Source organism: Trachypithecus francoisi, unplaced genomic scaffold (assembly GCF_009764315.1).
Source record: "Trachypithecus francoisi isolate TF-2019V2 unplaced genomic scaffold, Tfra_2.0 Lachesis_group12, whole genome shotgun sequence".
Classification (NCBI taxonomy): Eukaryota; Metazoa; Chordata; class Mammalia; order Primates; family Cercopithecidae; genus Trachypithecus; species Trachypithecus francoisi.
This window is the reverse complement of record NW_022681457.1, coordinates 70,446,377-70,461,897: the sequence shown is the minus strand read 5'-3', so window position 1 is coordinate 70,461,897 and position 15,521 is coordinate 70,446,377. Positions and strand designations below refer to the sequence as shown.

General features: G+C 45.5%; 1 protein-coding gene across 6 annotated transcripts in view; it reads right to left on the bottom strand.

The window, feature by feature from the left end:
* Positions 1–447: 447 nt before the first annotated feature.
* YIPF1 (Yip1 domain family member 1) overlaps positions 448–15,521 on the bottom strand; it is a 36,819-nt gene continuing 21,745 nt past the window's right edge. For 4 of the 6 annotated variants that reach the window (XR_004440838.1, XR_004440839.1, XR_004440837.1 and 1 more), the window contains 5 exons: positions 15,147–15,313; positions 14,590–14,772; positions 7,985–8,082; positions 4,027–4,077; positions 448–1,000 (listed from right to left, as the gene is read on the bottom strand). Coding sequence is in view for 2 of the 6 variants with exons in the window: in XM_033226303.1 (XP_033082194.1) it covers positions 7,993–8,082; positions 14,590–14,772; positions 15,147–15,313 (440 nt within the window). In the remaining 4 variants the exon portion in view is untranslated. The remainder of the gene's footprint in view (positions 1,001–4,026; positions 4,078–7,984; positions 8,083–14,589; positions 14,773–15,146; positions 15,314–15,521) is intronic. The other 2 variants (XM_033226303.1, XM_033226302.1) reach the window with 1 other exon arrangement.

Sequence of the window (15,521 nt, the reverse complement as noted above, 5' to 3'; positions counted from 1 at the left end):
ACTTTGTCACCTAGGCTGGAGTGGCTCACTGCAGCCTCAACCTCCAGGCTCAGCCTCTCAAAGATGCTTAACATCACCTTGGCAAACCTCCCACCTTAGCTTCTCGAGTAGCTGGGACTACAGGCATGCGCCACTATGCCCAGCTAATTTTTTGTTTTTTTTTTTTTGTAGATACTGGGTTTCACCATGTTGCCCAGGCTGGTCTCAACTCTTGAGCTCAAGCAATCCATCCACCTTAGCCTCCCAAAGTGCTAGGATTACAGGCATGAGCAACAACTTCTGGCCAAATGTGTTCTTTAAAACTGATACTCCATTCTTATAGGAGGAAACATTCAGATGTCCCGTTTTAACCCACACATCATAACACCGAGCACATTCAATCCGATTCCCAGCAGCCTCCAGTACAGACAAACCATCAAGGAAAAACTTAAGGTCAAAGTCACAAAATGCAGTCACAGACATCATGTGAGGTATTTATTTTGCAACCATTCAGTTCAACTGTCCAGTATCAGGTTACCAAAGACAAATTTTCAAGCTCCCGGTTAATCTCCACCAAAGTTTCTACTGTTTGGTTACTTCAGGAGGGCTAGCATTTGGAGAGAAGAGGATCCCCCAGGTAGTCTGTACATAATTCAGAGAGAGGACATCAGAATTTAGCATGGGTCTGTTTCGGGTATTAAGGTACCACAGTGAAGCATGTCATTTGACTGTGGGTGGCAAAGGGACGGCACTGAGCATGCCTAACCCATTCCCCGGCATTTCGGTCCAATCAGCGCATGCTCACAATGACCATCCATGGGTGAAAAAGAAGAGCTGAAAGACACATGTGCTGAGCAACATTTAATTTCTGCTTGTTAAACGGATGATTAGGCACCAGTATGGCACCATCCAGACACTGGGAGTTTGTGCCACTCCATCAGTTTTGCTGGCTCTGCTCATTCTGCTTTCCTGCAGTGGATGCCACTTCCCAAAGAACCATGCTCCAAAAAACAAAAGAGAACTGAAAAACAAAACAGGAAACTTTCAAGATAAAGAATCCCCACAAAAGGAAAGAGCCACATTGTTTAAAAGGATATTCATGTATGTTTAGAGGTATAACTCCAATACCAGAGCAGTCTGCTGCCACCAATTCCCCAAATCTTGAGCCTTGAGTCTGATTTTGATGCTCAAAGTAGAGCTTACTGTTGGAAGAAAGATGATGCTTTAAAAAGTTTTCTTCTATTTCCTTGGAAACCCAGTGACTCTCTCCAAGCCAGATCCCAAAGCTACCTTTGCCCATCCTTCTCTCTCTCTCTTCTCCGTGACAGCACAGTGTTAAGCACTAGAGGAGAAAAGATAAGAGTGGATATGGAGGGACTTAAAGATCTGGGACCTGGAAAACCATGGTAGTTGAAATGTAAGGTTATACAGGAGATAATGGCAGGATATGAGGCAGGACAAATAAATCAGGGGTAGACTGTGGCAATACAGGGGGTTTCAATTTTGTTCTTTGGGCAATAGGGGGCCAAAAAAAAAGTTTCTAAGTAGGGAAGTGACATAGTCAAAGGTGTGGTCAGAATTATAAATTTTCAAAGACCCCTGTGGCTGTGTATAGGATGAACTGGAAGGAGAAAAAGAAAAGATGTGGAGAAAGCCATCATGTTACTGCTACAGTTCAAATATGAAATGATCGGTCCTGAAGGCTAGGTATGGTAATGACAGGACAGAGACAAGAAATACTTCAGAGGTAGAAAAGACAAGTCTTGCTGACTGATACTATGTGGAAGGTGAGTGGGGGGAATCTACAATCTACTTTGATGCTGAGGTTTCTATCTTGGGTGACTGGATGGATTTCTTAATTAATCCAACAAATATTGAGGACCCATGTGCCAGGTACTGGGTATGGTGATGAACAAGACAGACATGGTCCCAACTGTCGAGGAACCAGTCTACCAAGAGAAGCAACAGGGCAGGCAAACAAATATAGAAAATATTATTTATTTAATTACAATTTTTTTTTTTTTGAGACAGAGTCTCGCTCTGTTGCCCAGGCTGGAGGGCAGTGATGTGATCGCGGCTCGCTGCAAGCTCCGCCTCCCAGATTCAGCCATTCTCCTGCCTCAGCGTTCCGAGTAGCTGGTACTACGGGCGCCCGCCACCACACCCAGCTAACTTTTTGTATTTTTAGTAGAGATGGGGTTTCACTGTGTTAGCCAGGATGGTCTCGATCTCCTGTCCTCATGATCTGCCCGCCTCAGCCTCCCAAAGTGCTGGGATTACAGGCGTGAGCCACCATGCCCGGCCTTAATTACAATCTTAACTTGCCAGGCAAGGGTGTAATAAAGAATCTAACCTACTCTGCAGTCAGGGACAATATAAATGATGGTGCCATTCCCTGAGACAGAAAAATATGAGGAGGATCTGGATGTAGTGGGGGATGAGTACAGCTTGGAATGTAATGAATTAGAGGCAACTGTTGGAATACCTAGCTGGGGATTTGCAAGAGACAGAAACTTGGAAAGAGGGGCCAGAGAGAGAGAGTTAAATCCAGGGGAGACTAAGGAATATGTTGGAGAATAAGTTCCTAACGCATAGCCTTCCACTTGGGAGAAGGAGCTAGGCCTTCCTAGAGACATCAACAGGGCAATACCACATTCAGACGTCAGCGTTTGATGATACCACAAAGGTGAGGCTGAGGCAAGGGCATGCCCAAGTCTACTGGCTCAAGAAAAGAGAAACATTGCTAACGAAATATCTGTGAAAGGTGGCTGGAGAAGGTCAGACACTGTAATTTGTAGGCATGAAAGAACCTAAAGCCCTGATCAGCCTTTTAGTAACCATCAACTTGGGTTCTGAAATGCTAAGTAACGGTAGGGACAAACGGGCCCACAGAGCAAGCACTCAAGATTTTATTTTCATAGATATATACTCGGTTTTTCTCTCATCTTTCTGGCTGTCTATTCCAAATTAATGTCAAAACTAGGGAAGAATTTGAAGACTAGAAAATTCCCTTCTCAGGCAGGCATGGGGACTCATGTCTGTAATCCTAGCACTTTGGGAGGCCGAGGCAGGCAGATCACTTGAGGCCAGGAGTTAGAGGCCAGCCTGGCCAACATGGCAAAATTCCATCTCTACCAAAAATACAAAAAAATTAGCCAGGCATGATGATGCATTCCTGTAATCCCAGCTACTCGGGAGGCTGAGGTATGAGAATCACTTGAACCTGGGAGGTGGAGGTTGCAGTGAGCCAAGAATGCACCACTGTCCTCCAGCTTGGGCAACAGAGTGAGACTGTCTGAAAAAAAGAAAAGAAAAAAGAAATTTCCTTATCCTGCTGCCAACTTTTAATGGAGGGCCGGAAGCAAAGACGTTGGGAATTCTTGGCACTTAGGCCAGGAGAAAAGTAAGATGCTATTGCCCTTTGTGCCAAACTTGGTCCCCAATGTCACCATCAGCCAGCACTTCCTTATCTCTTGAAGATTGCCTCTACCACTTCTTGGCCTAAGACCTGACTCTTGACCACTTTTGGCTCCCATCTTGGGTGGCTGCACTATGGCACGGGCATTCTCTGTCCCTTTCCTTGGCTCAGCCCTGCAGCCAAGCCTTCCAATGTCACCACTGTCTGATCCGGGATGTTTCAATCAGAAGTTCCTATAATCATGATTCTCTCTTTAATGTAAAAGGGCCTTCTAGTCTGTGTGGCGCATGAGATGTAAAACTGGAGTATAGAATCTGGGAGGGTAAGGACCGATCTCCATCGTTCACCAGCACAGAGTAGAATTTCAATGAATGAACAAGTAAATATTTCCCAAGTAACCTGCCACATAAACCCAGGAAAGTTTTGATGCTATATGACAGGCCTAACAACTTGTTCAAATGAAGCTTTCTCCGAGTGTCTGCTGGGTGCTAGGAGGCTATATTGGTAAATAAAGCTCTGCCCTCAAGGAACTCTCAGTCTATGAAGTTAGAGTGAATAAGCAAACTGCCATAATAAAAGAACATACGAGAGCTGTAGAAGAGCACAGAAAAGAAAATAAGTAATACTACCTGGAGAAGTCAAGAAAAACTTCAGCAAGCAGAGGGTATCTGAAGAGAGTCCTGAAAAATAAACAGGAAATTGCCAAGTAGACAAGGCTTGTGAAATGAACACCCCTGACAACGTGAGCGACTGAAAGGATATCAGCATACAAACCCTGTGTATCCAGTCAGGAGGGTTTCATGACACAGGACTCTCCGGAAGCCCTCTCTGCATCATTAATTAAAGCCCTGATCACACTGTGATATGATCATCTGCTGATGGCCCTCCTCTGCGCAGCCCCACCTGTCAGTGCCCCTGGAAAGCTCACCCCAATCTGGATGCTGCCTTTCAGATACTCCATCCCTCAAGCCAAAGCAGGGCTTCCCAGGTGCAGTTTCCAGGCTCTACCAGGGTCTTGGCTCAGAGAAGACATAGCACTGCCCTTAGGTGAAAAGTTAATGAGGAAGGAAGGATGGAAGCCAGATATTCTTTATATTATTTCAGTAACTTATGTAGGGGTAGCATGCTGATTACAAGTACAGTCCCACACTGCATAATGATGTTTCAGTTGACAACAGACCACATATACAATGGTGGTCCCATAAGATCACATCGTATTTTTACTATACCTTTTCTATGTTTAGATACACAAATACTTACGATTGTGTTACAACTGCCTGCAGTATCCAGTACAGTAACATGCCACACAGGTTTGTAGCCTAGGAGCAACAGGCTATCCCATATAAGTCTGTTGTAGGCTATACCATCTAGGTTTAAGTATATTCTATGATATTTGCACAATGATGAAATTGCCTAATGATGCATGTCTCCGAATGTATCCCGTCATTAAGCAATGCATGACTGTAACTGGAAGCTCCCCTACGATCCTGAGGTTCCAGGGAGAAAAGGGGTTCTGTCTGGAATGTGTTCTAACCTAAGCCTTCCAATGCTCTCCTGGGAATGTGCCCTAAGCTAAGTTTTCCAATACACAGATTTACATAGGGAAGGTAGGTTACTGGTGAGATTAGAAGCCTTTATTTTTCAGTGAAAGCTGGGAGTCCAGAGATGACAGTAGAAGGCACAGCCAGCTCATAAATCAGCAGCATTCAGGGCTCTGGACAGTCTCTCTATCAGCAAAGCAATTGATGCTTCTGCCAGGGAGGTTGCAAAGAAGCTGTTAATCACTATCTCATTTGGAGACTTGACACCCAAATGGAGGCACTAACACCCAAGTTATAGAGCTGAGCAAAGCACAGAGGTGTCAAATCTGTGTACACCAGTCTGTGAAGTCTTCAAGGGCCCTGAGGGCCAGGCTCTTCTCAGATGCTGCTCTGACTCTCTGAAGGCCTTTACAACCAAAATGAAATGAAGCTAGGCACCTAGCTCAGGGGCAGGTTGAGAGAGACCCTCAACATGGCGATGTCAGGTACTTTGGGCCAAAAGAGAGACCCAGGAAACTGTTGCCATTGTGTTCTCTACCTCTGTCCCTCTCCAGCTGGGCTCGAATTGTCTTGTTCTCAGTGATGTGAGTCCACATCGTGTTATCCTGTTCCCCTGGTCTCGATCTCCTGACCTCGTGATCCGCCCGTCTCGGCCTCCCAAAGTGCTGGGATTACAGGCTTGAGCCACCGTGCCTGGCCCATTTTTTTTGTATTTTTAGTAGAGACGGGGTTTCATCGTGGTCTCGATATCCTGACCTCGTGATCCACCCACCTCAGCCTCCCAAAGTGCTGAGATTACAGGTGTGAGCCACAGTGCCCGGCCTGACCTTCTTTGATTCTAACATCGCATACCCATGAGAAGAGAGAAAGAGGCGAAAGTGGTAGACTATGACATTTTACAATAGTTCCCCAGTCATTCTACTGGCCAGGGTGACTGTCTTACCATCAAGGAACTGGAAGCATTTGATCAGTCATATGTAGTCAACCTGCAGGGCCTACAACCTGGATTCCTCAACTAAGAGGGAAAATCCCCATTTGTTTTACAAAAGGAAAAAAGGATCAAGGTAAAGTCAGTGGGAGCCACCAAACACAAACTACTGACGCACTCTGAGAGGGGCAGTAGCTTTGATTTTATTGCTGAGCACCTTAACTATGTGCCAGGAGCTTTTATAAAAATGATCTCCAATCTTCACTACAATCTTATATAGGTTGTGTCATTCTTATTTCAAAGACAAGTTAGCTGAGGCTCAAAGAGAGTAAGCCCCTTACCCGAGGCACATTGCTAGTACATAGTAGGGCTGGGATTTATCATTATTATTATTAGAGACAGGTTCTCTCTCTATCACCCAGGCTAGAGTGCAGTGGAGCAATCACAGCTCACTTTAACCTCCATCTCCCAGGCTCAAGTGATCCTCCAACCCTAGCCTCCCAACTAGCTGGGACTACAGGAGCATGCCACCAAGACCAGCTAATTTTCTGTATTGTTTGTAGAAATGCGATTTTGCTATATTGCCCAGGTTGGTCTCAAACTCCTGAGCTCAAGTGATTTGCTTGCCTTGGCCTCCCAGAGTACTGGGATTACAGGCCACCACAGCCGGCCTGGGATTAAATTGTAATTTTATTTAATTCTTTTTTTTTTTTTTTTTTTTTTTTTGTTGAGACGGAGTCTCGCTCTGTCGCCCAGGCTGGAGTGCAGTGGCCGGATCTCAGCTCACTGCAAGCTCCGCCTCCCGGGTTTACGCCATTCTCTCGCCTCAGCCTCCCGAGTAGCTGGGACTACAGGCGCCCGCCATCTCGCCCGGCTAATTTTTTGTATTTTTTTTAGTAGAGACGGGGTTTCACCGTGTTAGCCAGGATGGTCTCGATCTCCTGACCTCGTGATCCGCCCGTCTCGGCCTCCCAAAGTGCTGGGATTACAGGCTTGAGCCACCGCGCCCGGCCATAATTTTATTTAATTCTAAGCCCCTGGTTTTCGCACATATCTCATGGCTCTGGGAGAGAGCAGCTTGGGCAGAAAGGACAGTCTGTGATTATAAAGCAAAGTAAAGGTTCTTGGCCTGCAGCAAGATCATGTGCAGAGTGTGGCTTCATTTATACTTGCCACAAACATTTACTGAGTGCCCTCTATATACTAGGTTATGTGGTAGGCAATGAAGATATAGAGTAACACCATTCCTTGTTCTTGTGGAGCTCAGTCTAACTGGGGAGACACCGTAGTATATAGTGGACAAATGAATGAATAAATAGCTGAACAAATGAATGAATAGGCAGACGGACACATGATTAGTCATCCATTAGTGTTTCAAGCACCATGAGAGTGATGCTTAATACAAAGTGTAATGGGATCACCAGATAAATGATAGGACCAGACAAATGGCCAGGCATGGTGGCTCATACCTGTAATCCCAGCACTTTGGGGGGCAAAGGCAGGTGGATCACCTGAGGTCAGGAGTTCAAGACCAGCCTGGCCAACATGGTGAAATCCCATCTCTACTAAAAATATAAAAATTAGCCAGGTGCTAGTGGCACGCACCTGTAATCTCAGCTACTCAGGAGGCTGAGGCAAGAGAATCACTTGAACCCAGGAGATGGAGGCTGCAGTGAGCTGAGATCATGCCATTGCACTCCAGCCTGGGCAACAAGAGCGAAACTCTCTCTCAAAAAAAAAGAAAAGAAAATAAAGAAAAAGAAAAAATCACCAGGATTGTTATAAAATGGAACAAACCCATATTGTGCTATAGGAAAGGGTTCAGGGAGGAGAAGAGAGTCCCCTCTGCTGGGACCAAAGGCAGGAGCTCCTCTTACAGAAGAACCTAACAGCTCATGTTATCCAACTCGATAAAGCCAGTATCATGTGGATTTCAAAATAGAGGCCTTCAATAAGAGGAACACAGAAACACAGACATGCACATGCACAAACCCACACTGAACTGGCAGAAGGATAAAAGGGTCTGGCCCTCTGTGCTTAAAGCTAACAGTAATAGAATTGATAAACCTGCCCATGTTTTATGGCACCACACAGCAAAATAAAAATAGAATCTCTTACTTTCCTCATTAGCTGGACTTGGCTGCAGCAACTGTTTGGTTCGGAGTAGCTGTAGTTGTTGGGAGATGGTCCATCTCTGGTGCATCAAAAAAGTATGCCTGTGGGAAACAAAGACCCAGCAGGGAGTTAAAAAGACAATGGTCTGGGTAAGTGTTTTTTTAGAGTCCATGCTAACAGCACTTCTGGGCTCTCATGGCCCCTAAGTTCTTCCTACCATATTTGTCATCACACTAAACTACAACCATCTCTGTTTACGTTTGTCTCACTAAATTGTGAGTACTTTTAAAAATTTAGCTACCATGTATTGACCACTTACTATATTACATGACTTACTCTTAATAACCCAATGAGGTTGTTAGGATTATCCTCATTAGACAGATAAAGAAACTAAGACTCAGAGAGACTGTCATTTGATCAGGTGAACCTGGCTAATGAGTGGTGAAGCCATAACTCAAAGCTAGGTCTGTCTGACTCCAAAGCACAAGCTCTTAATCACTACATTATAAGTCTTTCCTCCAGGGCAAAGGCTGTATCCTTCTTCATGTTTGTGTCACCAGCACCCCTGCACAGGGCCTGGCATACTAGGTAACCAATCAATACCGAATGAACTGAACTACATTAGCTTGCTGCTAAACTAGTTAGTTGGCTTTCTGCAAAGACCTTGAAAAGAAAGTGCTAGGCATGCTTTCCCTAAAAATTTTTCAGCTTGGAAATGAAAGGTTTGCTAAGTGCTTCCACTCACCATCTACAACTTAGCTGTCAAAAGTCTGAAGGAGGTGGAGGAGGGAAGACATAAGGAGAATCTTTCCACCCATCTCAAGGTCTAGAGAAGCCTAACTTGAGCAAAGTCTAACTTGAGCCCAGGAAAATACCAATCTCACTACCCTTGAATACTGGTTGTTCAAAGGAAAGGTGAATTTGTTACTATATCAAGGCCCACTGAATATTCATGACGCCACCTTGGGGTCAGTGCCCTTAGGAAGGTACACTGTGAGAAAGCCAGCAACCATCTTTCACCAGCTCTGCTCTCTATCAGCCAGAAGGGGGCACCAACACACCATGTTGGAGCTCTACCCAATCTGTTGCTAGTCCATGTTAACTTTCTGAAAAGTTTCCAGATGATGCCTTTCTCTGCAGACTCCCTCTAGTTTGCCCCATTCCCAGAGCAACTTTATTACTTTTAAGAGGCTTCCTCCCTAGGAACGCTTCCAGCAGCTGTTTTCTGAGGCAAGAAAAGAAGAGTCCCTAACTTAAGCGGGGGATGGGGCCGCAGTGCTAGTGCTGGGCTCCTCCAGTTCTCCCACAGGTGCACTGTGCCACAAGCCCCCAGGATGCAGGAACAAAGTCTTTCTTCCAGGTTACCGCAGGACACCCTTGTAAGACAGAATGAGCAAAGACGCCCAGGTTCTACACCTGGCTCTGCTATTATCTCACACTGTGACTTTGGACAAGTTGCTCCACTCACTTCGGCCTCAGCTTTCTGATCTATAAAATTTAAGGATTAGAAAAGATGATCTTGGGGCTGGGCGTGGTGGCTCGAGAGAGAGAGAGAGAGAGAGATTGGCTGTGGTAGAAAGAGAGAGGAAAAGAGAGAAAGAGAGAGGGAGAGAAAGAGAGAGAAGCCAGGGAAGGAAGGAAGGAAGGAAGGAAGAAAGGAAGGAAGGAAGGAAGGAAGGAAGATAAGATAAGATCTCAGCTGGATGTGGTGGCTCACACCTATAATCCCAGCATTTTGGGGGGCCAAGGAAGGTGGATCATCTGAGGCCAGGAGTTCAAGACCAGCCCGGCCAACATGGCAAAAGCCCACCTCTACCAAAAATACAAAAACTAGCCAGGCGTGGTGGCACATGCCTGTCATCCCAGCTACTCAGGAGGCTGAGGGACAAGAAATGCTTGAGCCCAGGAGGCGGAGGTTGCAGTAAGCCTAGATCACACTGCTGCACTCCAGCCTGTGTGACAGAGGGAAACCCTGACTCGAAAAAGAAAAGATGATCTCTTAGGACCATTCTTTGAACAATCTTGAATTCTATGATTCATTAATTCCACAAATGCTTAATAATAATCACAGCCATCATTTGGGGAATGCCTACTGTGCACCAGACACATACTTGATCATTAATCTGCTCAAAAAATGCTGTAACAGGCCATTTTATCCCTTTTAAAGATGAGAAAGCTGAGGCTCAAAGAGATGGAATTTTCCCAAGGCTAGACAACTATGTGTCTGAGCTAGGATTTCAATCTAGTCGAGTCCATCTCCATAGTCTATGCTCTTCTAATTCTCCACCACGTCCTGCAATTTGTTGCCTAGTCTATGTCCAGTCCAGATCTAGGCACCGTGGAGACCTCGAAGCTGAATCAGCAGGCTCTCTGTGAGTAGGGGCCGGGCACAGTTCCCTGCAAAAGCCGGCAGTAATCACCTCAAACTTAGGCTTATACATCTCCCAACATACATCAAGGGTGCAGCCTCTAGGTGCTTCCTTAGTCATCCCTGCCAGGTGTGTTCTGGTATAACTTAGACATCATTTACATGTGCAGTCACCGAAGGGCCCCTGGCAGGTGTGGGGCTGTTACATGCTTCATTGCACTAAGGCAAAAACACCAATCTGTGTTCCCCAGGGGAGAGTGAGAAAGCCAAGCTGTCTGGTTCAGCCAGTGCCCCTCAGCTCAAATAACTCCCCTGCCAGTTCCTCTCTCTGCCTTAACAATAATGTCTTCCATTTACATGACTCATCATATTTTCCATGCTGCATATATCATTCAATCCTTGCAACAGTAAAGACGTTGCCATGGCATGCACGATTGGCCCCTGTTTCTAAGTGAGGAGGCAGGAATCCAGAGAAGGGAAATCACCCAAGCAGGCGGTAGTGGAGCTGGGACTGGAACCCAAGTTCCCGAACTTCTGGCTCAGTCCTTCTGCAGGAAACAATGCCTCCAGAAGAAAAAGGAGGGGCTGGTCACTGTGGAGAACAAAACCCAGGTACGGTGGGCCCCTGGCTAGACACCTGACCACAGGATGGTTCCCTTCCTCCAGAAGGAGAAAATTGTGCCTTCCTCTCCAGGAAGAGGCCCTGCACCCCACAAGGACCTCCCTGCTCCACAGTCCAACCCGTCCTGCTCCTCTGAGTCCCTTACACACTGAACAGCCTCTTCTCCTGCCTCCTCATCTCCACTGATTTCTCATCCAGGTGTGTAATGGGTAAAAAGTTCAGGAGAGATGAGAAGATGTCAGTGAAAGGCATCAAGGAAGGGTATTGTCATTAAGAGTGGGAGACTTCAGCTTTGGCCCCAGTACTAGTTGTGGGACCTTGGACCACTCTCACTTGGGTACTATGGAGGAATAAGCAGCATACTGGCCCTGGACCACTCTCACTTGGGTGCTGTGGAGGAATAAGCAGCATACTGGCCCTGGACCACTCTCACTTGGGTGCTGTGGAGGAATAAGCAGCATACTGGCCTGGCCGCGTCTGACAACACAGCCTCCTTTAATGACTTTGCATCTGAGGAACACTTCACAGTATGTGGAGGGCTTTCACAGCCAGCTCACGGCATCTCACAAAACCCCATGAAAACAACAATCCCTTTCACAGATGAGGAAACCAAGGTTCTGAGAAGCAAATCTGTTGCCTATGTTTGCAGCGCTGAGCACCTCTCAGTCCAGGGCACCCCCTGCTTCAGAATTACACTCTCTTTCAGAAAGTTTCTAAGCAGTGAGATAGGCAGGTAAATCCTGGGTTCAGCGCCATCTGGCCCGAAACGCAGCAATAGGCACAGGAGGTAAAAAGTCCTGCCATAGGTACTAGATGAAATGGGTTCTTTTTTTGTTTTTTGTTTTTTGTTTTTTTTTGAAATGAAGTCTCGCTCTGTCACCCAGGCTGGGGTGCAGTGGCGCAATCTCAGTTCACTGCAACCTCCACCTCCTGGGCTCAAGCGATTCTCACACCTCAGCCTCCCTGGTAGCTGAGACTACAAGCACATGCCACCATACCTGGCTGATTTTTTTATATTTTTGGTAAAGACAGGGTTTAACCATGTTGCCCAGGCTGGTCTCAAACTCCTGAGCTCAAGCAATCTGCCTGCGACTTCCTCCCAAAGTGCTGGGATTATGGGCGTGAGCCACCAAGCCTGGCCTGAAATGGGTTCTTAATAATAACCATAATACCTCCCTGCCCCACTGCTCAACCTGCCCTGCTCCTATTCCTTAGAGAAATGAGAAAGGCAATGCTTCCTCTCCTGCCTCCTTCTCCTCACCAACTTCTCAGCCATGTACATGAGGGGAAGAACTTCAGAAGAGAGATGGGAGATGCCAGTGAGGGACGAGAGATGCCAGTGAGAGTTGGTCACAATGAAAAGGATGTTCTTCAGCAGACAGAAAAGTTCCAGAAGAATCACGGCAGCATTTTAAGTGATCAACTCAGAGATTCCAAGTGCCAGAAATGAATAGTGTCATTCTGCCATGAGTCAAACCAACAGGCCCACCTCAAGGGTTTAAAGCTTACACACATGTAAAGTGCAAGTAAATAGGTTTGTGTTTCACAACTAGGCACTTTTTATGAAACTTGTTTAATGATAAAGCATTGGGATCTCATTGATGCATTTAATGAGACAGGTTATCTACACAAAAATGTTAAAGATCAAATGATGCCAAAGAAACATTTACTCCTAAAATTGCAAAACGTGACCAAGGGTTTGGAAACCTCCCATGTGGACAATTTTCTAAGTGCTATAAGACACCTTCCCATGGCCATGTCCTTTCCTTCATTAGGGACCTTAACATTCTTGGACTCGGATTTTTTTTTTTTTTCAAAACCTGCAACAGGGCTTGTTAAGGCCGTGGACAGCAAATTTTGTGTACAATGTATACAGAAGACACAGAACCATGTCTCCTTAGGATCAAAGGAAAGGGACCTAATTTATGGGCATTTATAGGACAAGTTCCATGTTAAGTGCTTTACAGATATCATTTTATTTGACGCTCAGAACAATCTTGTGGCAGGAAATATACCCATGCCACAGATTAAGAAATTAAGATTCAGAGAGGAACAATAACATCTCCAAGCTCACACAACCAATGAGTGATAGAGCTAGTCTTCAATCTGTGCTTATCTGACTCAAAAGCACATGCTCTCCCTAAAAAGACATCTACATATGAACCCAAACACTGTTTTAAATGTTGTTCACCTTAAAAGTAACTCCACTTTCCCATATCTGACTTCATTTTCAAGCTTTCTACCTTTAAATTTAAAACTTTTAATTTCTACCTTTAAATTTAAACTTTAAACTTTCTACATTTAAATAAAACTTTAAATTTCAAAAATCTTTCTAGGTATGTGCAGAAAATCAGCAAAGGCATCCAAAAACAGAATCCCCCACCCCAGCTCCCTAACCCTATATAGTCAGCCCTCCACATCCACAGGCTCGGCATCCTCAGGCTCAACCAACCATGATGAAAAATATTCTTTAAAAATATATAAGTAGGCCGGGCGCGGTGGCTCACACCTGTAATCCCAGCACTTTGGGAGGCCGAGGCGGGCAGATCACAAGGTCAGGAGATTGAGACCATCCTGGCTAACATGGTGAAACCCCGTCTCTACTAAAAATACAAAAAAATTAGCCGGGCGAGGTGGCAGGCGCCTGTAGTCCCAGCTACTCGGGGGGCTGAGGCAGGAGAATGGCGTGAACCCGGGAGGCGGAGCTTGCAGTGAGCCGAGATCATGCCACTGCACTTCAGCCTGGGCAACAGAGCGAGACTCCGTCTCAAAAAAATATATATATATATATATATGTAAAAAAACCCAATATGACAATAAAAATAACACACATTTTAAAAAACAGTATAATAACTATTTACATAACATTTACATTGCACTAGGTATTATGAGTAATCTGGAAATGATGTAAAGCACATAGGAGGATGTGTGTACACCATTTTTATATAGGGAACTTGAGCATCCATGCTTTGGTATCCATAGAGGGTCCTGGAACCAACCACACCCCTACAACCCCAATACTGAGAAAGAAATGTATATAGACACTCATCCACCTCTATTTCCTCTGGTCAGACCCCAAATTCGATTCAGATTACTGAAATTAGGCAAAACCAAAGACTAAAGCCAAATTCTCATAATTTCACCACTTCCCATGTAGGTGAGTCTACTTAAAATGAAATTTTATTTCACAGAATCAATTTTTTTTTTTTTTTTTTTTGAGACAGGGTCTCCCTCAGTCACCCAGGCCAGAGTGCAGTGGCGTGATCTCAGCTCACTGCAACCTCCACCTCCTGGGCTCAAGCGATCCTCCCACCTCAGCCTCCCAAGTACCAGCTACTTGCGAGGCTGAGGTGGGAGGATCGCTTAAGCCACGACGCCCAGCTAATTTTTGTATGTTTAGTAGAGACGGGGTTTCATCATGTTGCCCAGACTGGTCTCAAGGTCCTGAGCTCAAGAGATCCACCCACTTGGGCCTCCCAAAATATTGGGATTACAGGCGTACGCCAATGTGCCCAGCCCATGGAGTCAATTTTAAAAGAACTGTTGTGTCTAACAGTTTGAGGTCTTTTAGCATTTGGGTATAAAACACACCAAAAGAATATAGGAATGAACTCATACCAAGCAGCCCACAGAAAGCAGCATATGAAGCAACACAATTGTCACAATTGTGGCCAATGCAACTCGTCGGTTATCCTCACGAACAGCTGGCCAAAATGTCATTGCCAAGACAGATCCTGAGATGCCCAGGGCAATCATGACTAGAATCCAACGAACAGCTTTCTGGGGGATAATCCACAGTATCTGAAAGAAGAGAAAAGGAGGAGGGGAGAGTTCTTGGGAGGCATTCGTTCATTCCAGGCACATATGTTTACAAAGGCCCCTGAGCCAACTGGCAGCTGGGCCCCCACTGCCACCCTGATTTTTCAGTACAGGCTGGAGGAACACCACCAGCATGTAGACTGAGGCATATACTCTTATAACAAAGGGCCCAAGATCCAGTGAAGGCATTTGGCTCCCCAGACCCCTTTCATGCTGAACTTCTAACTTAAAAGGAGATTTTTCAGGAGCACATGAGTGTTACACTGGAAATAATGATGTTAGGTCAAATTCTTGGTTGAAGTTTCCACCAAGAACAGGGCATCACTCAGAATCTGCTCCCTAAGTGTGGTACTTACTGCGGTGGGGATATAAATGAAGAGGGAATATCCATAGACACACACAATCTCCAGAAATGAATAGGAGACGATGTTCATAACTTTGCCGTTTCTCCACATGAGGAAACCCCAGAGTGCTAGAGGAACCAGCCAGGCATAGGCATAGATGATGGTAGCTGCTATGGACACTGAGGATGACAGGACACAAGTTTCAATCTCCATCATGCCTTTAGTAGACTATCAGAGCACTTCCAACACCTTATTGTACTTAAATCCTAACATGTCAATCGACTTCACTGGACCATGGAATCATGTCTTACTGGTCTGTAATCCCTGAGCTTGACACAATACCTAACACACAGTAGGCACTCTAGAAATGTTTGTTGAATTAATGAA